At 53.4% G+C, this 22,179-nt stretch overlaps 2 protein-coding genes across 4 annotated transcripts in view; one reads left to right on the top strand and one right to left on the bottom strand.

Annotated features, from left to right (window-relative positions):
- The window catches only part of PCBD1 (pterin-4 alpha-carbinolamine dehydratase 1), a 1,172,580-nt gene that overhangs the window by 780,265 nt on the left and 370,136 nt on the right, over positions 1–22,179 (bottom strand). The gene's annotated exons all lie outside the window — the stretch shown is intronic.
- Positions 1–22,179, top strand: part of LOC126962500 (cadherin-23-like) — a 340,014-nt gene that overhangs the window by 246,435 nt on the left and 71,400 nt on the right. The window contains 2 exon segments of the mRNA XM_050803593.1: positions 5,432–5,581; positions 6,057–6,215. Of these exon segments, the coding sequence (XP_050659550.1) occupies positions 5,432–5,581; positions 6,057–6,215 (309 nt within the window).

Genomic DNA, 22,179 nt, shown 5'->3' with positions numbered 1-22,179 from the left:
CACGCGCCTGTAATCCCAGCTACTCAGGAGACTGAGGCAGGAGAATAGCTTGGACTGAGACCCAGGAGGCGGAGGTTGCAGTGAGCCGAGATCACGCCACTGCACTCCAGCCTGGGCGACCGAGCAAGACTCTGTCTGAAAAAAAAAAAGAAAGAAAGAAAGAAAGAGAGACAGAGGGAAGGAAGGAAGGAGAGAGGGAGGGAGGGAGGGAGGGAGGGAAGGAAGGAAGGAAGGAAGGAAGGAAGGAAGGAAGGAAGGAAGGAAGGAAGGAAGGAAGGAAGGAAGGAAGGAAGGAAGAGAAAAGAAACAAAAGAAAAGAAAATGGTGCTGGGCCCAATCCCCAGAGTTTCTGACTTAGAAGATCTGGGCATGGCCCCAATTTTGTATTTCTAACAAGCTCCAGGTGATGCTGATGCTGTGGTCCATCCCAGGACCACACTTGGAGAACCACTGTTTTACCCTTGTAGTTCTCATCCTTGGATACACTTTGGAATGAATAATTGGAGAGCTTTACAGAATGCAGATGCCTGTGCTTCCACCCCCTCCCCCAATCTGGTCTCCATGGTCTAGGGTGCAGCATAGGCAGGGGGTATTTTAAAGCTCCCCAGGTAATTTTGATATGTGGCCGGTGGAGAACTACCCCTCTATGCCTCTCCAACTGCTCACCTCTTTCTCAACTCCTATAAGTGCCTCAGAGCTACTCTCCCTGCCCCAGTGATGTCTTCCCAGCCCTGGCTGCGCAATGTGGTTCCCTGGGGAGCGTCGGAAAAATGTAGCTTTTCCCGGCCCCCAGAGATGATGACACACTGGCTCTGGGCATCTGCATTTCTTTTCAGAACTCCACTGGTGATTCTAATGTGCATCTAGGGTGAGGAGGGCAGCACCAGTATGACCTGCATGTGGCTGCAAGGTCACCTCCCTCTCACCTGCTGCAGAGCTTAGAGTGGCTCCTTCTTGCTCATGGAAATCATGCCATCCTCGGGTGGGCATCTGCCTGGGACTCCAAGCTTCTTGACATAGACTCTCTGCAAATAATAAGTCACTGATGATTCTTCTCCACACTCCATGCCTTTACTTAGGACAGTGCTCCTCAAAGGGTGGCTTCAGATCAGCATCAGCATCGCCTGGAACCTGGTTAGAAATGCAAAGTCACAGGCCCCAACCCAGGCCTACAGAATCAGGAATTCCCGGGGGAGGAAGGAGAGTGGGAGAGCAATCTGCAGGTGATTCTGAGACTTGTAAAGATCAAGAACTCTGTATTTAAAGCTACTTTCTCCACCCGGAATCCCTTTTCTGCCAGTCCAAAAGAGTCCAAAAATAATACCTTCCCACCAGACACAGTGCCTCATGCCTGTAATCCCAGCACTTTGGGAGGCCAAGGTAGGCGGATCATTTGAGGTCAGGAGTTTGAGACCAGCCTGGCCAACAGGTGAAACCCCGTCTCTACCAAAGAAACAATATATATGTATATACACACACAAAAATAAGCCGGGCATTGTGGCATGCACCTGTAGTCTCAGCTACTCAGGAGGTTGAGGTGTGAGAATTGCTTGAACCTGGGAAGTGGAGGTTGCAGTGAACCGAGATCGCACCACTGCACTCCGGCCTGGGCAACAGAGCAAGATTCCATCTAAATAATAATAGTAATAATAATACCTTCCTTCGTTCCTAACAACAGCTCAGAACTCCCCTTCTTGGGGCAACCTCCCCTGCTTGTCCTCCCCTTAGACTGGGCCCTGGAGTGCTCAGATGGTACATTTCACTTTGCTCTGGTAACTAACATTGCTGACTGCATGGCCAGTACATTTCACACTGTAGACTCAGCCGCCACTGGGGAATGCCCGCATCAGACCTGAGCTCTACTTCCTTGGCTGGGACAGCAGCGTGGGGTTGTGGGAAGGTCCACTGGCCCAGGAGCTGGCCCAGCCTCTTTGCCTCTTTTTCTCTTTTTCTTTTTTTTCTTTTTTTTTTTTTTTTTCTTCTTTTTTTTTTTTTTTTTTTTTTTTTTTGAGATGAAGTCTCACTCTGTCGCCCAGGCTGGAGTGCAATGGCATGATCTCAGCTCACTCCAACCTCCACCTCCTGGGTTCAAGCGATTCTCCTGTCTCAGCCTCCCGAGTAACTGGGATTACAGGCGTGTGCCACCATGCCTGGCTAATTTTTTTGTATTTTTGTAGAGATGGGGTTTCACCATGTTGGCCAGGCTGGTCTTGAACTCCTGATCTCAAGTCATCCACCCACCTCCGCTTCCCAACATGCTGGGATTACAGGTGTGGGCCACCACGCCCGGCCTGGACCCAGCTTCTTATCCCCCACTCTGCCACCAGCTCCCTATGCAACCATGGGCTGCTCAGTCAACCTCTGTGAACTCAATTCCACTGGAGGGGCCCATGGGAGGAGCAGCAGTAACACACAAGGAAGAGCTGCTGGAGCCCAGTCACTTCCTGAGCACCCACTGTGTGTCATGGTCTGCTGCGGAATCTTCACCGCCTGAGGCATGGTCTACAGCCTCAAGGGGCTGCCGACATTCCAGAATAATCACAGAGGGAACTGTAACCCAGTGATGCAAGTGCTCTGCAGCCATTAAGGAAAACTAAGCAAATACTTGGTACTTACGAAGTGTTTAGAATAGTGCCTGACCAAGAGTAGGTGCTATGTTATTAGCGTCCTCATTTGCATCATCATCTATATGCACAGTTATGGACCAATCACCAAGATGTAGTTCTAAGTGAAAATATTGAACACAGAGCAATGTGCATAGCATGCTGTTAGTGTCACAGCAGGGTGGCATGTACCCATAATGCTCATATAGGCATGGATTTCCTGGGGAAAGAGACCCAGGAATGGGGTGTGGTGGCTGCCCTGGGAGGTTCATCGGTACCTGGGCTTGCGGGGAATGGGAGAGGCATGTGTGCCTCTTACACTTTTAACATCTGGAAAATTTGCCATGCCTCTGCTCATCATGTCTCTGACATTTTTTATGTTAGGAAAATCAAAACATGGCAGTGTTTGGGGCTGTTTCCTGCAGGGATTTTATCCAGGCTCCGGGGATGTAGGATATAGGGATGGCCCCTCCCATCCCAGCCTACACTGAGGCCTTCTGGATGAGAGTGGGCAGAGATCAGGGAGACAGGAGCCCTTGCCCCCTCCTCTCACCTCATCACCCTTCGTGCCCTTGAGCCTCTTCCTTCTGGGTCCCACGCTTGTCCCTCTTCTCTACTCCCCAGCACACGCGTGTGCACACTCACACAATACGCCTCCTCCAGACCCCAGAAGCTATAGCCCATCAGAGGCCGGGGACAGTCGCTCCTCTAGGGTGTGGTCCCGGGGTCCCTCCCCTCCCATGACCCAGGGTCTCACCGCCTTTTCTCTCTGGTTTCTTCCTCCTCTCCATACCTCTCCGGCTCCCTCTGTCTGTCTCCATATCCTTTGACTGACCGACTCCCACTGACAGAATTTGGTAAGTGAGCCTCGGAAGGGCAGGGGTTGGGCTTGGGGAGGGCTCATGGTGGGCACAGTGGGGAGGGGGCTTTGAAAAGGGCACAGCTCCGCCCTCCCCCACCCTCTCAGGCCCCCAGCTCTTGTGGTTGAGGGATTGAAGGTTCAGGGGAAGGAGAGGAGTTGGTGTCACCTGTTCAAAGCTGTCACACCCTGCTGGCTTCAGCTATTAGTGCCCCTTCGGGCATTTAATTGGTCCCTTCCATCTGACGGGACGCATTCCACAACAGGGAGCGCTGCAACCTCCACAGCTCGACAGGCCCAGAGGAGCCTTGCCCCCACATCCCCTGGGGAGCCGCTTTGGGCTGAGGCCCTGGAGCCCCGCGGCTTGCCTGGACCCCAGAATTGGCAAGAGAGGGTTCAGGGAGCTCAGCTTCCACCTCTCCATCCAAACCTCTGTGCCAGGAACAGGGCACAGGCCTGTCTCCAGCCTCTTAGAAAAGTCTAAATGCAGCAAGGGCATTTGCCGGTTTGCTAAAATGGGAAAAACCCAGGAGACTGATGGGTAAACATTAGCATGCATTCACTCCACAAGTGCATTTGAGCATCTCGGGGGCAGCCCCAGGGGCCCATGAATCTTGTGAACTCTCAGGCTTCACTGGGCGTATCATTTCCTGATCATTCCCCCTCTGCCCTGAGCGGGATGGGAACCAGCCTTTCAGGGAATATCCCCTTGGACCATGGAGAGTCTTTGGGGCCAGGGTGACCTGGCAGCCCCCTCTCACCAGGAACAGGTTTCCGAGAGGAGTCCCACAACGTCCCCTAAGCAACCAAGAAGTGAGGGTAGGCTTCCCTTGCCAGCCACTGGTTCAAGAGAAAAGGGCCCATGTGCAGATGTGCTGAGTTGGCCACTGGGCTAGGGGTGGGCTATGCATAAGCCAGAGCTTCTGCCTCTGGACTGACAGCCAAGGTCAATGACCTACTAGGCACCTACAAGAGGGGTCAGGAGGAGGCTCTTACACATCACAGGCTACCTGCCCAGTTGGAGGGGAGTTTGGGGATGCAGGTGATCCCCTTGCCCCAGTGCAGGCAGGAAGAGGAAGTAGAATCACCTTCTGAGCAGGCCAGACCTCAGGGGAGTCAGTAAGCTGAATCTCCCGCCTTCAGCCATGTGTCCTCCTGCTGACCTGGAGACTTCAGTCACGTCACATGCTTTGAGTGAGGAGAGTCAGGTGGCATCTGAGGGGCTCTGTGAGCCACAGCCCTGGTTAGAATAATCAGAAACACCTGAACTTGAGTGAGGCACCCACATCCCTGAAACGACGGGCTTGGACCTCCAGGACACGGGAGAACATGTGATAGGGGTAGCCACCCTGGGCTCAGCCTGGGATCCAGGGCCCCCCTGCAACTGGCCACAGTGTGGGGTCCCTGGCAGTTCACGTTGCCACTCAGTCTCTGGGTTATTCCCATTTCACATGTCAGCAAACCAGTGTTCTCCCTGATGGACACGTTCCAGAGGAGGAGGGGAAGAACAGCATCTGCGTCCCTTGTGTCCTCTCCTGCCCTAGCCTGTTGTGGCCGCTTAACCGCTTCTCTTCCCTCCACTCCCCTCGAATCCTCTCTCCTCCTCCTTCTTCTTTCTCGCTGCTCGGTCGTGCAGCTGGCCGGTCCCTCCGCAGCTGGGGTCACTAGGGCAGAGAAAGGGAGCAGGAGATGGAAAGTGAACCAAACCACCTGGAGGGGACACTGTGGGCATCCGACAGCACAAGGAAGGCAAAGAGAGCCAGAGGAGGTTTCCAGAGGGCCTAGACATGGGCAGGTCATGGAGTCTCGGAACTGCGCTGGGAAAGCCCTGCTCTGTCCCAGCACCTCATCCACCGCCCCAACCACAGCAGCTCCGGGCTCACTCTCCAGGGGCCTCTGCTTCTCCATCTGGGTCTGGGCTTCGGCCACTGTGCCCTTCCTGATGGCTTCTTCTGCACTCTTGATGCAGGGCCTGAACAGCATGTTTGAGGTGTATCTGGTGGGGAACAACTCCCACCACTTCATCATCTCCCCGACCTCCGTCCAAGGGAAGGCGGACATTCGTATTCGGGTGGCCATCCCACTGGACTACGAGACCGTGGACCGCTACGACTTCGATGTAAGGCCACACTCACTGGCATTTTGGAGTAGGGTGGGGGTGGATTTCAGGGGAGGCAAGGGTAAGGTAGAAGATTGCCTTAGATCCCACCTTCCACTGCTGCCCATCTTCCCTTGGATCTGACTCGGATAAGCCCTCCAAGAGATGGCAGGGGCTGGGCTGAGCCTCCCTTTTCCAAGAAGGACAAGGATATGTCCAGGAATTAAGTGGAATTTTACCAGACTCCCATCAGGAGCTTCTGTAGCCCATATCCTGCCAGATCAGCCCCTGCTAGCTCCTCCTGCCCTAGCAGAATCAGCGGCCATCCCTAGAGCAATGACAGATGGGTTCGCAGTAGCACACAGCTGGGATGGGCAGAGACTCTAACAGGTGATCTGGGCTGGGGCCGGCAAAGGCATGGATAGGACTTATAGGGACAAGGACTCTGGGAGGGGACATGTGGGAGCTTACCTGGGCCCCTGTTCTGCACACCCAGCTCTTTGCCAATGAGAGTGTGCCTGACCATGTGGGCTATGCCAAGGTGAAGATCACTCTCATCAATGAAAATGACAACCGGCCCATCTTCAGCCAGCCACTGTACAACATCAGCCTGTACGAGAACGTCACCGTGGGGACCTCTGTGCTGACAGTCTTGGTGAGTCCCCGCTCTCCCACAGGGCTACTGAGCTCTCCGGGGCCGACTGCGGTAAGGCATCCAGAGGGATTTTGTCCAAGGGACCTGGGCAATCAGGGAAGGAGGCGCCCCCAAATCCCTGAGCTGTGTTTGTTGGCGTATTAAATAAAGTTTCTGGACTCTTCAGGGTGGGGCTCCCTTGGTCTAGGCGGCGATATGGAAAATGAGCCAACCTGGGGGGAGACGAGACTGGACTGAGGACACTGATTTTCTATCTTTCCCCAAGAGAGACTCAGTGAGGGTGGGCCAGGAGCCCTGGAAGCCCCCTCCAGTGGGCGGGAAGGTGCCGGCCATCTCTGAGAAGGGCGACCCTCTCCATGTGAGCATAGGCACCAGAGAGGGACAGGCTCCAGGGGGATGCCTGGGCATCCCTAGCTGCCCATGGCTGGACTTGTCCTTTGACAAGGGGCCCTCCCAGTGTCATCTGTATCTGTCAGTACTCTTGTTTGCAAGGGACAGAAACCCTTAAGTAGTTCAAGCAAAAAAGGATCGGCTCACGTAACTCAAAAGTACAAGTGATTTCAGGCCAGGCGCGGTGGCTCACGCTTGTAATGCCAGCACTTTGGGAAGCCAAGGTGGGCGGATTACTTGAGGTCAGGAGTTTGAGACCAGCCTGGCCAACACGACAAAACCCCGTCTCTACTAAAAATACAAAAATTAGCCAGGTGTGGTGGCATGTGCCTGTAGTCCCAGCTACTAGGGAGGCTGAGGCAGGAGAATCGCTTGAACCCAGGAGGTGGAGGTTGCAGTGAGTCGAGATTGCATCACTGCACTCCAGACTGGGCGACATAGCAAGACTCTGTCTCAAAAATAAAAATAAAAAATAAAATAAAAAGTGTAAGTGATTTCAGGCGTGGCTGCATCCAGGCACTCAGTTGAGCAGGGCTCGGTCTTCAACACTAGGTTCTGCTTTTTTGTATTGGCAAAGAGGGGCACCAGCACATCTAGGCTGACTTCTTACCAATTTATCAACCCTAGTGGGAAAAATTCTTTTGCAGTAATTCCAGCAGATTCTCATCAGCCCAGTTGGTTGGGCCATCCTGGAACCAATCGTGATTCTGGTATGCGGGGGAGGGATCACACTCCCCCTAGTGGACCCAGGGGTTGGGGTCAGCCCCGCCTGAATCACACTGGCTGAGAATGGGGGAGGGGCTTCTATTCTAAGACAAGGGATTGAATGCTAAGCAGATCCAAGTGGTAGATGTGTGCCACACAAGCTCAGAGTCTTGCCCATAGTTGGTGCTCAATAGATGTCATGGAGTTTAACTCACTGCTTTCTCCTCCCTGCACACCTGGGGCCCCCAGAGTCCTTGCTTCCATTTCTTGCTCCTTCCCCACTCCAAGCAGAGACACTGCCTGTGATACCAAGACCCCGCTCTGAAGTGTGTTTACTCTACAGACAGATGGTGTGAAACTGCACTGAGCCCCCAGGCCCTTCCCATCTGACAGTTATTAATATTTCAAACAGATGTTTAGCTAGTCAGGCTGTCAGACGAAAACAATAATTCTGCAGCAGCTGTTTCCTCCAACCCCCACGTCTCTAGCTCATGATTCCTCCAGCTTTCACGAAGGTGCTCCCTACAATAAATCACCAGGTGCTTGAGGCCCCCTGGACCCTCCTCCAGCCTCTCAGTGCCCAGCCAGAGAGCAAGTGCCAGAGGCTCTGGCCTTCTGGACCCAAAGTGTGTGTCTTTACCTACCACCCACCTTCGAAGGACTGGGTAAAGGGCAGCCAACAGCCTGTGCCTTGGAGGCCTCAGGGAGTGGAGGGGAGGCTCTGTGCCCTGCAGCTCTAGGACCATGCGGCAAAGAATTCTAGTGTCAGATCCAGGCTCAGTGGGTGTCAGGGAATTCCTCCCTGGCGTTCTTGCTTGGAACAGAGTTTCCTCACTTTGTAGTCCCAAGTTCCCATGGTCCTTGGAAAGGGATGGGGAAAACCTATGGAGCAGGGAGGAGATATGAAATGTGAGAAGGGGCATCCCTCAGTCGGTGGTGCCAAGGACAGCTGTGTCAGGCCTAGTCCAGTTTGGGGCTGGCACTGGGGAGCAGGCTTTGGTGAATGTGAGCCGAGCCCCTCATGCCAGGTTTTTATCTAGAACTGGGGCAGCTGCTGGGCCTGAGCTCAGCCTCCTCTGTGAGTCGCTTGGAACGAGCAGATCCGGCCAGCCTCCCTGGGTTCCTGGCTTCCTTCATCCAAGCCTCACCCACCACCTTCTCAAGCTCCCAGCCCCAGGGTTTATGAAACCATGAAGGGTGAGGGCCCATTCCATCAGGTAACAGCTCTCACAGCGGGACTGTATGCCTAAAGGAGTTCAGGCCCTGCAGGGGGACAGTGGGGACCCCACGTGCTGGCCTATCCATGCCACTCTTAGTGCCTTCATTTTCTCATCTGCAAAATGGGCCCCAGAGCTAGTAGTGACTAAACTGGAATTCTGTTCCTGTAAAGGGGATATAAAAGCATCCTGGGTGACCCACCCAACCCCCTTCCTCTCCCAGTCTCCCTGAGGTATTTCCTGGCCACAACCTCCACACTGCCCTGCCCTGCTCTTGGCCTCCCTCACCCGGCAGCTCTCTGCTCAGACCCGGGTCAGCCCAATCTCTCCACTCCTCTGCTATAAGAGGGGCTGAAGTTATGGCTGCCTGCTCAGGGACTGTGAAATTCCTTCCCCCTGACCTTTTCTGGGATGTCATTAAAATGTTTCATGGGCAGTTGTGTCAGGAAAAAAAATTATGAAGAAAAGGAAATGTTTTAATTTGCACTGAAGGCAGGAGCAGAGCGTCACCAGCTCCCATCCTGGTGTGGCCCTGCTTCAGTGACTAGTCACCTGTCCTGGGGGAAGGTGGTCATTTAACATGACTTGAGGAAGCTGGAATAGGAAGGGCTGTCACCACCAGCCTAGGTGTCCTGGCAGGGGTAGAAGGGCCAGACTTTCTCACCTCCCAGCTCCCTGGACCTTACGGCCCCCAGTTACAGCAAAATGAGCTTCCACTGGTTGCAGGAAAAGAGTGGGGACACCCCCATGCACACAGTCTGTGCTGGCAGAACCCACACGTACAAAAAGCCCACCTTCTGTATGTATACAGGTATTTTGCATATCTGGAATACTGTATTTGCCATCTGAATTTGGTTGAAAAAAATGTTGCATGTAAATGAACCCACACAGTTCAAACACGTGCTGTTCAAGGGCCAACTGTATCTCTAACCTGTTAAGTAGGTGCTGTTACTCTCACTTTACAGATGAGGAAACAGATGAGGCTCGGGGAGTTAAGTAACTTGCTCAGGGCCCCAGGGCTAGTAAGTGACTAAACTGGATTCACACAGCGACTCCATTTCCCAAGCCACAGGCTCTTAACCACGAGGCCGCCCATCCAGAAGGTTCTATGTGGGACCACCGAGCCTAGCCCTTTCAGCAACCTTCAGAGCTGAGGGTAAAGAGAGGAGCTGGAAAGTGCTGTCTGCGGTACCCGCGGGGACAGGTCCCAGGGTCGCTCTAGGCAGTGTGTTCTTCCGTGACACTCAAGACTTTTAGGGCCTGTGGCACCACCAGGTGAATTTTCACATCTCTGAGCCCTAAGCTGCTCCGGGGACAGAGCTGTGTGTGTTTTCATTGATGGAGAAACCGCTTCAGAGATACTCGAGCACTTTGCTCAGGGAAGCAGGAATACCAAGGCAGCCCAGAGCCGTCTCCATTAGGAAAGGCTCCCTGGAAGGAGGGAGGGTTCAGGATGAATGTGCTCTGAAGGGTGATCACACAGAGGAAGGATGTGCGGGGATGCATGTGTGTATATGTGGGCAGGCATGTGAGGTATGCTTGTGGGATGTGTATGGGGGTGTGTGTAGGCAGGCGTTTTTTGTGCCTGTGCATGTACATGTGTTTGCTGCTGTGTATACTCAGGGGTATGTGTATGTAATATACACGTGTGTGCGCATGTGTGCCTGTGCACATGCATGTTACAACTACATGCATTTGGGTATGTGCGCACACTATATGCATACATATGTGCACACGTGTGTGTACATGTATGTGCCTGTGCTGATGCATGGATGATGCTGGTGGCTCCCCATACTCTAGGTTGTGTGGTTTGTTCTCTCTCATATCGCAGGCTGCTCTGTGATTCACACCTTCCAGTCCTGCCTCCTGAGCTGGCAATAGAAGTCAGATGAGAAGACCAGGGAGTGTCTTATCCTGGGACCCTGCTAGGCTTGGGGCAGCCCTGCAGCCTGGCCAGTGTCTGGGGCCTGGCAGGGTTTGTGAGTACTACTGGGCAGTACAAGAGGTGCAAGAGTAATCTAATCATTTATTCATTCATTCATTCAATAAATGTTTGTTGAATACCTGCTATGTGCTAGGCACATGGCCCTGAGGACACATGGTGATGTGAGTCTTATAAAGTTCACAGTCGGCCGGGCGCGGTGGCTCACACCTGTAATCCCTGCACTTTGGGAGGCCGAGGCAGGCAGATCACGAGGTCAGGAGATCGAGACCATCCTGGCTAACATGGTGAAACTCTGTCTCTACTAAAAATACAAAAAAAAAAAAAAAAAAAAAATTAGCCTGGTGTGGTGGCTGGCGCCTGTAGTCCCAGCTACTCGGGAGGCTGAGGCAGGAGAATGGCATGAACCTGGGAGGCGGAGCTTGCAGTGAGCCGAGATTGCACCACTGCACTCCAGCCTGGGCGACAGAGTGAGACTCTGTCTCAAAAATAAATAAATAAACAAATATAATAAAGTTTACAGTCTTACAGGAAAGCTGGACTAAGTACAAAATGAATCTTTACATTAAGTATTACTTGCTGTGATGGAGAGATCAGGGAGCTACGAGAACCTCCAACAGGGTACCTGACTTTGCCTGGGGTTCAGGAAGGCTTCCCTAAGGAAGTGGCATTTGAGTAAGCATTAACTGGTGAAGGCAGATAGGGAATAACATTGGAGAAAAGAGGCTGGGAACAGTGGCTCATGCCTGGAATCCCAACACTTTGGGAGACCAAGGCAAGTGGATCACTTGTGCCTAGGAGTTCAAGACCAGCCTGGGCAACATGGCAAAACCCCAACTCTGCACAAAAAGAAAAAAAAAAAAATTAGCCAGGTATGGTGGCATACACCTTTAGTTCCAGCTACTGTGGAGGCTTAGTTGAGAGGATCACCTGAGCCCAGGAGGTTGAGACTTCAGTGAGTCATGATCCACTGCACTCCAGTGAGCCATGATCCACTGCACTCCAGCCTGGACAACAGAGTGAGACCCTATCTCAAAAACAAAACAAAAAAACCCTGGAGGAGAGAACAGCATGTGCAAAGGCCCTGTGGCTGGAGTGCAGTGAGGGGCGTGTGTGATGTGCAGGGAAGTGGGGTCCTGCTCCTTTGAAGCACAAGAGGCTTGGCTATTTCTCTTCTTCCCAGATTGATACTCCCCGCCGTGTGCCCATTGGGATGCTGTTCTGATAGTGGGAAAGGCCTATATCCAACTGTCCACACCCCTTTGCCTGTTCCATCCTTGTGACGGTGGCAGGTATTTGGGAAACAGCTGGCAGAGGTTGTACCTAGGATGTGCGAGGAGCCAGCCTGGCCTCCTGCAGCATGGGGCATATGTCCCTATATTTATTAGCTCCATGTCCTCTGGGCAGTGGAAGAGGTGAAGTGTGCTGAGGAAGGGTGGCAGCGCCCCTGAGCTCCAAGGCCTTCTCTCCCTCCTGCAGGGGGTGGGGCATGGCAGAAATGGGCAGAAGATGGACTTCAGACAAGACAAGCTTCTTCCCCAGTTGGAGGAAGCCAAGAAAGAAGGAGAGGCCCTGAAGAGTCCTGACTGGGCAGGTGTGGGGCCCCAGGACCAGCTTGTGGTTTGTTGAGCTGGTGGCTAGAGCTCCACCTCTCAGCTCCAGACAGACAGGACTGGCTGGAGGTGGCCAAAAGGCCTCCTCCTCTCTCATCTCTCTGCCCCCTCTTCCCAGCCCATCCTTGGGAGACTGGCAGCATCTTGGGCAGGGCCACAAGCCATCCAGGGAGTCCCTGCAATCCTGTCTTACTGTGAACTGGTCACTTCTTCTCTGGGACTTGGCTTTCTTCCTATGAAACGGGAAAGTAGTACCTGCCCAGCCCACAGTGCTGGACTGTCGGGAGACCCAGTGCAGTGATGTGGTGTAAATAGGTAAGTCTTACAGATGGCAGGAGTGGGTATTTTCATCATTGGCCTTCAGGGTCTCACCTGGCTGCCCACCACCCCTTCGGCCTGTGGACAAGCCCAGCTCTGCCGCGGTGGACCCTGGACGAGACACTGGGCCTCAGTTTCCTCTTCTGTGAGCTGTGGGAGACAACCTGTTAGGTGCCTACCTTGGAGGATTGTTGTGAGAGTCAAATGAAATGATTCATGAAGACACAGCACAGAGGCTGGCTAGGAACACACACTGGAAATGTCAGCAAGTCATGCCTGGCCTCCTGGCTGAGCCTCCAGGGAACCTGGGCCCTGGGCAGGGACACCACTCTCGGAGCTGTGGCCCTGCCTCAGGCAGCCAGGTGACCTTGGCTAGTCACTGAACCTCTGGGTCCCAGTAAGATGACTGGGCCAGGGGCTGGTTCAGGCCCTTCTGGGTTGGTAAGGCTTTAATTCCAATTTGCACTGTCCAAAGAGAAAGAGGAGCCATTCTTGCTGTTTAGTTTCATGCCCAGCAACATGAACGAGCCACCCACCCTGCAAGGGTCCCCACCCACCCACTGTCCTCTAGAGCCTGTCTCCTGCCCTACCCCTCCTCTCTCAGCTCCCATCTGGAAGTCTCAGGAAGATTCCCAAAGACTTCACTTCCCCCTGCCAGAGCTAACTGGCGTTTCCTCCTGGTCCAGGCCAGCCTCCCTCCCCTGCCACATCAGCAGACAGCCCTGCTGCATCAATGTCAGCCCCATTGCTATTTGTCCCCATCTCTCCTTCCCCTCCCACCCACAGCATTGACCCCACAAGGAAAAGGTGGGTGTGATGTCATTGCCCTGGGCTGGCCCTGGTGAAGGCAAGCTTCAATCCTGGAGGACTTCAAATGCAGCAGGCCTGTTCCACTAGCTGTAAGGCTGCAGGGCCTCTCCCCCTGCTCTGTGACTGCCAGGACACCCCCAGCCTTCAGGCTCAGAGATCACCCCTGTCCCTCCGTGCTGCTGAATCCAAGAAGGCTAACATGGGCCCCACTCAAGGTGCTGGAAACCTAATGACCCAGCCAGATGATCCAGGAAGCCAGTTCACTGCCTGTCTTAGTCTTGGTGCTCCCTGGGGCAAACCCCAGCTCCTCCCTGGTCCCTTGGCCCCCAGCAGAAGGACATGTAGCTCTGCAACATCTGTGGAAGCCTCTCAGCTGTATCTACTACTGCAGGAGGGAACCTTGCTATAGGAGCAAGGCTTTGGAACCAGAGACCCAGCTTCAAATTCTGGCTCTGCTGCCTGCTGTCTCTGTGGCCCTGGGCAGGTGCTTAGCTGTGTCCTGACCCTCAGTCTCCAGAGTGTGCTGTGGAGAGAATAACAATAATATTTATCCCACAGTGAAAAGAGATGGGGCATTTAAAGCATTTTGTGTATTAGAAGGCACTGGGTAAATGGCAGGTGTGATTGCTAGAACAGTTATTGTTACTCTTATCCAGCTTGAAGGTTTGTTCTGTCTTATCTGGGAGTCAGTGGAGCTTCAGAGAGCATTGTTATTTAAGCTTAGCTCTCTCAGTTCCTAGATTTTCTGCCTTTGGCTGTGACTTCCTGGACTCTGGGTCCTCTCAGTTGGCGCGTTGGTTGAGTTTTTGTCTGTGCCCAACCCTGGGAAGCCAACACATAGACTCTAGCCTCAAGGGCCAGAACACGGAGAAAGGTTAAACAAGCTTGCAGGTGAGAACCAAGACTCTTCGGAGGGAGGCGGAGAATACATGCTACCAGGTGTGCTACCTGTGCAGTGGTCTGGGGACGTGGACTCAGAAGGGCCCCAAACTTGGTTGAATGCTCTGCTGTCACCATCTTGAAATTCTGATAATTTCTGAACAGCGGGCCCTGCGTGCTCGTGTTGCCCTGGGCCCTGCAGCTTACGTGGCTTGCCCTGGCACAGGAGTTCATCGTCCTCTGCCCAAATAAACTCAGTGCCTCTCCATGGTTTTCATCCATCCCTACATTCAGTTAACAGTCAGCAAAGGCTAAAGTGCTGGGGCCTTCTGTTCCCACAGAGCTTGCTTCTGTTCTTATTGCTGCGTAAGGAACCACCCAAACTTGGTGGCATAAAGCAACAGTCGTTTTTAATACAAATGGCTCATGGATTTGGTGGGTCAGGAATACAGAAAAGGTGCGGCAGGGAGGCTTTCTCTTTCCTTGGGATCTGAGGTGACTTGACCAGCTGGAGTCTGGAAACAGAGGGCCTGGAGGATCCATTCTGACGGTGTTCTCACCCTGCCATGCCTGTGCTCTTGGCTCATTCGGCTGAAGGGTGAGTGCAGCTGGACTGTGGCCCGAGCACCTACATGTGGCCTCCCCACGTGTCTCGGCATCTCCCAGCATGGGAGTTCTGAGCAGGCACACCCCAGGGGAGGCCTCTGGGGGAGGAGTGTCCCAAGAGAGCCAGACAGAAGCTGCGTGGCCTTTTTCGACCCAGCCTCTAAGTCACACTGCATCATTTCTGCTGAATTCTGTTGATTTTTAAGTCACCAGCCTCTAAGTCACACTGCATCATTTCTGCTGAATTCTGTTGATTTTTAAGTCACCAGCCTCTAAGTCACACTGCATCATTTCTGCTGAATTCTGTTGATTTTTAAGTCACCAGGGCAAGTCCAGATCCAAGGGGAGAGGACAGATATCCCCAGCTGTCAATGGGGAGAATGTCCCAGAATTTACACAAATGTAAATGTCACAGAGTCACTCAGAGATCACTTTTCCATACCACTTCTGAGCGGGCACGCATGAGCACAGTGCCGTGATTCCACAGTTGCCCTCGCCTCCTCCTGGAGGGTGCAGAAGGAAGCAGGAGAGCAGAAGGGAAGCCTGCAAATCCCATTTCCAGCCTTGGACAAGCTCTCAGTGACTGGGAAAGGAAAAGACAGTGATCCCTGCTACCCCAGGCACTCCCTGGCCAGTGGAGTTCAAGCCTTCTAGACCTGGGTTGGCAATCAAGGCCTCTGCAACCTGGCCCTGAGCTGCTCTCCAGCCCTTGCCCCCATACCCCTCACACCCTTCTCTCCTGCCCACCCAGATCCTCCACACCCCTGCAACCCTCAGCATTTTCTTGCCACGGCGTTTTTGCTTGCTACTTGCCTGCCTCTCCCTCCTTCCTATTTGAGATGATCAAAACCTACTGACCCTAAGGGCCAGTCCCCTTGGCAGCATTAAAAAGCCCTCTCTTCCTGGTAACTGGCATGTGTCCCCTCTCTGGAATTCCTCTGCCTCTTCTCTGGGGCCCCAGCATGCTGTGTGTCTTGCTGTCTGCGGCTGTTCCCACCCCTGTACGAGGGCTCTCTGGCAGGTGTTCCTTCTTCCCCACGCCACTGAAAACCTTCCCCAGGCAGGTTCTCTCTATCTCGGGGGCCCCACCCCTGGTGTGTGCAACACAAAGTAGGCTGGACTCCTACTTTGGTGTCTGGGGTGGTCTGGGGTATCTAGGGCAGCTGCTGGAGGAAGGGATATGGGCAGGAGAAGGTTAACAGAGGCCTCATGAGGATACATGAAGCACAGAGAGGGTACACTATATATACAAAACCACCCAGGCCGTTGGCAACCGAGATGTTTGTCCAAGCCTGAAGCCTCATGATCCCACATTTCACTCTCTGTGCCATGCTCCTCCAACATCCCCTCAGGTGACAAGCATGTCACCGAGAAGACTGCCGGCCAGAGAACCCCAAGGCCTGGCTTCCAGGCCACTGACTTGCCGTGTAACCCTGTCCCATTCTCTCCCCTCTCCAGACCTTAATCTCCTGCTGAGTCCAAGGAGAAGATGGGCTGGAGGCCTTCTGAATGCGCTTCATAGGTCAAGCATCTCTGGGGATGCAGACCCCAGCCCAGGGACCCAGGCCAAGGGTAGGGAGGTGTAATGGCCACCAGCTTCGAGGATCCCCTGGGCCTCCTAGTCCTAATCAGGGCATACAAGTCCAAGGTCAAGACTGAAATCTGCCCTGCCTTTCAGTCTGGCCCTGTAGACAGGTGGGTGGGAGCTGACCCTGCTTCCCTGGCTGCTGCTGGTCAGAGCCAGGTGCCCTGGGCCTTCCTGGCCCTCTGGGAGCCCCTGCGTCTCCTTGGATTGTCTGCTGTCCTCCTTCCCCTCCCAGAGCAGAACTATGCACTCTCTGGGACAAAGGGTGCCCTCCAGATGCAAATCCAGTGACTATTTAAGCCTGGAATGACAGTGGTGAGCCAGACAAGTTCCCTGTCTGTTCCAGGGGCAGGAGGTAGATGATGAACAAGGAAAGTCGGAGCCGGTGGGGTGGGGATGAGCGGTGTGGGGAAATACGACTGGGCAGGGGCAGGGGCAGGGGCAGGGAGTGGCAGGGCTGGGGTTGCTACTGCATTGTTATATCAAGTGGTGCAGGAGGACAGGCTTCTCCTGGAAAGCGAGATGAAACAACCTGGAAGGAAGCCAGCAGGGATCCAGGTTGAAAATCCAGGAAAGAGTAACCCAGGTGAGGGATGCAGGTGAAAGGCTCTGAGCAAGAGCCTGGCTGGTAGATGTGCAGAGAGCAGGAGGGGCATAGAGGCCGGGAGGTGATGAGGCCCGGGAGCCCCTCGTGGGTAGCAAGTCTAGGAGAGCCCTGAGGATGGGTCTCCTCGCTGCTCCTCAGTAGAGAATAGGCCTGGGGTAGGGGATGGATGGGGACCGGGGTGGAAGCTGGAGACCCGCCCTGAGGCTACTGCAAGAAGCCAGGGAGGGATGAGGCTCCAACCTGCAGGTGGGGACAGTGGAAGTCCAGATCCCTCCTGCTGCTCCACCCTCCTCTCCCCACCCTTGCTGGAGTTGCTTCACTCTTCTCCTTCCCAGGCCAGCAAGGTGCATGCGTCTCCATCTCCGCCTGACTGACTGCACCGTCCCGAATATCAAGTGGAAAGGACTGCAAGTAGGCCCAAGGCGGGTTGGGGTCCTGCCTTAGCTTCCTGCCTGCAGGTTGGCCTTGAGCCGGTGACTGAAGGGCTCTGGGTTTCCATTTTCTCCTCCATAAAATGGGAAGAGTAATTCCTATCTCAGCAATGCTGTGAAATAATGTATGGCCAGGTCATAGGCCAGGTCATAGGCCAGGTCATAGGCCAGAATCGACTTGATTCTACCATTGTATAAAGCTGATGACAAAAATTGCCAACATGAATTCTTAGTAAGCCTGGGAGATGATAACAGGGCCCAAGGGGCAGGCCCGGTCCGCAGGCTTTAGCAAAACCAAGAGGACAAGCTGGTCAGAGCAGGGAAGACAGCCCTTGCGCCTCTGCCCGAGAATCATCAGAAGCTGGACTTCCAGAGCCTGCCCAGCCCTTCCAGCGCGTTCGCCAGCAACCCCTGCCTGGTATTCTCCCTCCCCACCCCCTCCTGACACCCCCACCATTGGCATCTTAATTGATCTCATTGTTCTCAAACCCTTGAGACCTGAGACTCCAGCTGTGTTTAAACAGAACAAAATCTCTTCCAATTTCCCCACCGTTTAAAAGAAAATTGAATTCTTTATCTGCAGCCTGGGGAGGGGAAGAGGGAGTCTAAAGAGAGAGGGACACACACACACACACACACACACACACACACAGAGTGAATGGTAGGTCTTTGCAGCCCTGCCCCCAAGCTGGCCTGGAAGGCCTCTGTGGACACACTCTCCCCGCATTTGGGGGTGTCTACGGATGTACTTCTGGGCCCATTTAACGGGCACTTCTGTTCATCTCCCTCAGGGGGCCTGGGGTGGGAGCTGGAGGAGGCTGAGCTGGCTGTCTGTGATTGACGGGACCGAAGTTCCTCTGTCTGTCAGGCCTCAGGGCCCCTCGCCTGTGTTTATCTCTTTAATCTAAATATCTGTCTGTGAAACCTAAATGGCATGGAGTGAGAGGTAGGACGGGGTAGAGAGAGAGAAAGAGGAAGAGAGAGGGAGGGAGGAGAGAGTGAGAGATGAAGAGAGAGGGAAGAGAGAAAAAGAGAGAAAGAGAACAAGAGAGAGAAAGAGAGAGAGACAGAGAGAGAGAGAGCACAGCAGGCTGTTGCCTTTCCTCCACTGCGGCTGGGGCGCCCCCGCCTCTGCCTGGGAAGTGAATTATCCTGGACCTTGTGTATTTGTGTGAGGTCTGGTGGTTTTCCGCTGATTGGTCATTCAACAAATTGATTTTTGGCAAATTGATTTAAGACCTCACTGCCTGTTCCACCTTTGAAGCACTCCACAGCCTCTGTCACCAGCACCTCCAGAATCTACCATCCTTGACCGAGCAGCTCTGTCTGCGGCTAACCTTTGCCCCTTTGCCAAAACAAGAGGATGCTGTGTTCACCCCCGGCCTGGTGAAGCAGCGGTGTGAGCTTAGTGAATGCCAGACATTTTACAGGGCGTTCCCTGTCTCTTCTGTACCTATTGTGTAGAAGAAGCCGAGACCCGGAGAGGTGAGTGGCCTGTCCCAGGCCAGCCAGTTAATGAGCAGCCAAGCCGGGATTCAGACCCCAGATGGTCTGACTCCAAAGCCCCTGACTTCCCCTCCATTTGCCAGTCACCCTCAGGGCTCACCTCCCAAGCTGGGCTCCAGCCTTTTGGAGTCGGCTGTCTCCAGAGTCCAGGGAAAGTGGACTTGCAAGGTGGGAGCCGCTCACTCCCTAGGTGACCTTGAGCAGGTCCATGGCTCCAGGGGCCTCAGCGTCCTCATCTGGAAAAGGAAGGGATTCTGCTGGACCACTTTCTAAGGCCCCCTGTTCCAACAACACGTGACTGTGCCTGTAGACAGTCACCTCCAGCACAGAGAGCCTGTGACGCCCTGTGCTCTGCGCCTGTCAGAAGTCACCCTTCAGTAGGTTCGCTGCTGATTGTTCCTGCTCAGACAATCACTCAGAGAACACCAGAGCGAAGAAAATGGACCCCTTGGGCCAGGGGACAATGGACAGCTGTACCAGTGGCCAGGGCCAGAATGAGTTTGTAAATGCTGCAGACCAAATGCCCGTTCAGAGTCCACCAGTGCCATGAGCTAGGAAGGTTATGAGCCCTGGAACTCAGGTGACAGGGGAGAGAGGGGAGAGAGTGACAGAAGCAGCCACTGGGAACTGGGCATGCGAGTTTGTCCAGGGAACATTTGGGAGAAAGCCTAGAGCAGGTGGGTGGAGGCCCCACAGAGGTTTAGGGAGAGGTTGAGCTGGGCCTGTGGGTTTGAGGTGGCTTAATCTCCCTCTGTAATCTCTGTAGTGGGGATAGTAGCTGTGGCTCCTACCAGCTTGTTTCTGGAGTGGCTCAAAGTTCCATATGCCTGTCGTAAAAACGACATTTAATTTCATAACCCAGGACACATACTCACACGGACACTTATCTCCAGCAAAGCAGTACTTACTGGATACATGTCATAATACACTCTAGTGTTTTCTGATTTAATTCTGCTAGATTTCATTTTCTAAGTGCTAACCATGAACCACTAGATTGATTTCATGACCAACTAATGGATAGATGTTCAACTAAACTAAGTTTGAACTTCTCTAGAAAGAGCCTTCTCTGCTTCACCATCTGATGAGGAGGAGGAAGGTAGTATCAACTTTGTTTCTCCAGTGTTCACTACAGGGAGCAAAGGGATAAAGACCCTGTCCTCCAGACTTAGACCACCCAGGTTTACTCTGACTCAGCCATTTCTTTTCTTTTCTTTCCTTTTTTTTTTTTTTTTTTTTTTTTTTGAGATGGAGTCTCGCTCTCTTGCCAGGCTGGAGTGCAGTGGCGTGATCATGGCTCACTGCAACTTTCGACTCCCTGGTTCAAGCGATTCTCCTGCCTCAAACTCCTGAGTAGCTGGAATTACAGGTGCGTGCCACCACACCCAGCTAATTTTTGTATTTTTGGTAGAGATGGGTCTTCACCATGTTGGCCAGGATGATCTCAATCTCCTGACTTCGTGATCTGCCCCCCTCGGCCTCCCAAAGTGCTGGGATTACGGGAGTGAGCCACTGCGCCTGGCCTGACTCAGCCATTTCTGAGCTATGATTTTGAATAGGTTACTTGTATCAACAATGAGCCAGTACAGCCACCAGCAACAGAGACCCCAAAAACACTTGTGTAAATATGATCAAGGTGTATTTTTCTCCCATGTAAAAGCAGTATACAGGTGAGCAGCCTTGGGCGGCTCCTTTGGCTCTCTTCTCCACCATCACTTGGGTGTGTTCCTCATCTTCACAGTCCCAGGTGGTTGCCAGAACTCCAGCCATCACATCTGTCTCTTAAGCTACAGGATGGAGGAAGTGAAAAAGGGAACCTCCCCTCCCTTTTGAGGATACTTCCTGGAAGTACTTTGCAAACTTCTGCTTTCATCTCACTTCACTGGTCAAAATTTCATCTCATGTGGCTGTGCTTAGCTGCAAAGGAGGCTGGGAAATTTAGCATTTTAGCCAAGTAGCATTGTGTTCACCTTAAAAAAAATCAGTTTCTGTTAATTTGTGAAAGTTAGGGAAGGCATGGCTGTTTAGTCTCTGCCAGATCACCTCTGTGTGCCTCCATTTCCTGTTTTGGAAGTGGGGGTGATGATAGTTCATTATAGAATTATGTGGGCTTGAGAGAAATCATACATGTAAAGTGCTTAGCCCAGTGCCTGACACAGACCAGGTGCTAATCAAATGATGGGTACTAATATCGAGGGCCTGGTGCCAAGCTGTCACGTGTGTTATCAAAGCCTCATGACAACCTGGTGAGGTCGAAATTAGCCTCCCCATTTTATAGATGAGAGCACTGAGTTTCAGAGAAGGTAGCTCTGTGTCAGACCGCACCCCCATGGAAGGGGCAGAATGGAGGCGCGAACCCGCTTGTCTCCAAGATGCCAAAATTCTTTCCCTTAACCATGGGGCAGTGCAGCCCCCTCATGGAGACTGAACTGCTCCCTGACAGCCTGGCAAAACCAATGGGCTGAGACATGATGAGTCAGAAACTGAACTCGATTAGCCGACATCCAAGCTGAACCCAGGCCCAGCGCTCCCTCTGCCCGCCCAGCCTCCTGCAGAAGAATGCCACCCACCCACCTAAAAGGAGAACAAAGCCAGGACAAAAGAGCCCTTTAGGCTTCCACTGTATCGCCACCTACAAACTGGCAGTCAGAAGATTCAGGCGTTTGACTCACTGAATGACCTCGGGCCAGCCCCTTTTCTCTGAACGCCTCCATTTCTCCATCTGCAAAATGGGGAGAATGTTACTGGGCCCTCTCCACCTTCCGGGGACGTTTTTAAAACACTGAGGCCAGAGTGTTTTGGATTCCTTGGGAAGCAAATAAATGCGATAGGCGGCTCTTCTCTCCGTGGGTTTCTCCAGCCTGCGTTAGGACATTCTGACAACTGAGGCAGGGTGGGCAGAGGAGTCAGGAAACCTAAATGTCAGGGGACTGGGAGTGAGGGCTGCTTCTTGGCCGTGGGTGCTCCTAGCGTACCCCTCCCACCCTGCGCGCCTCCTCCCACCCAGTGTGCCCCCTCCCACCCTGTGCGCACACACAGAACCCAGCGGCACCGTCATGGTGCGGCCCTGGGCTGCATGGGCCCAGGTGAGTGAGGGGCTGGGCCCGCAGCCCTCTGCTGGTCTCAGAGATCATGGGTGATTTATACTTCCTGCGTGGGACTTTGACCTTAATTTCTTCTGGCAGCGTGGGGCTGTAAAATTCATCAGGGACCTGCGGGTGGAGTGACGGAGATGTCAGGCGGGCAATCGTGTGGGTATTTAATCTGTCAGATGTGTGGCTTGCCATTTAGGGAGACAACACAAGAATGTGGAATCAATATGGTTCATTAGCGAGCCGCATGTGCCGGCCCAATCAGC

Source organism: Macaca thibetana, chromosome 9 (assembly GCF_024542745.1).
Source record: "Macaca thibetana thibetana isolate TM-01 chromosome 9, ASM2454274v1, whole genome shotgun sequence".
In the NCBI taxonomy this organism is placed as follows: domain Eukaryota; kingdom Metazoa; phylum Chordata; class Mammalia; order Primates; family Cercopithecidae; genus Macaca; species Macaca thibetana.
This window is presented reverse-complemented; position numbering and strand designations above follow the sequence as displayed.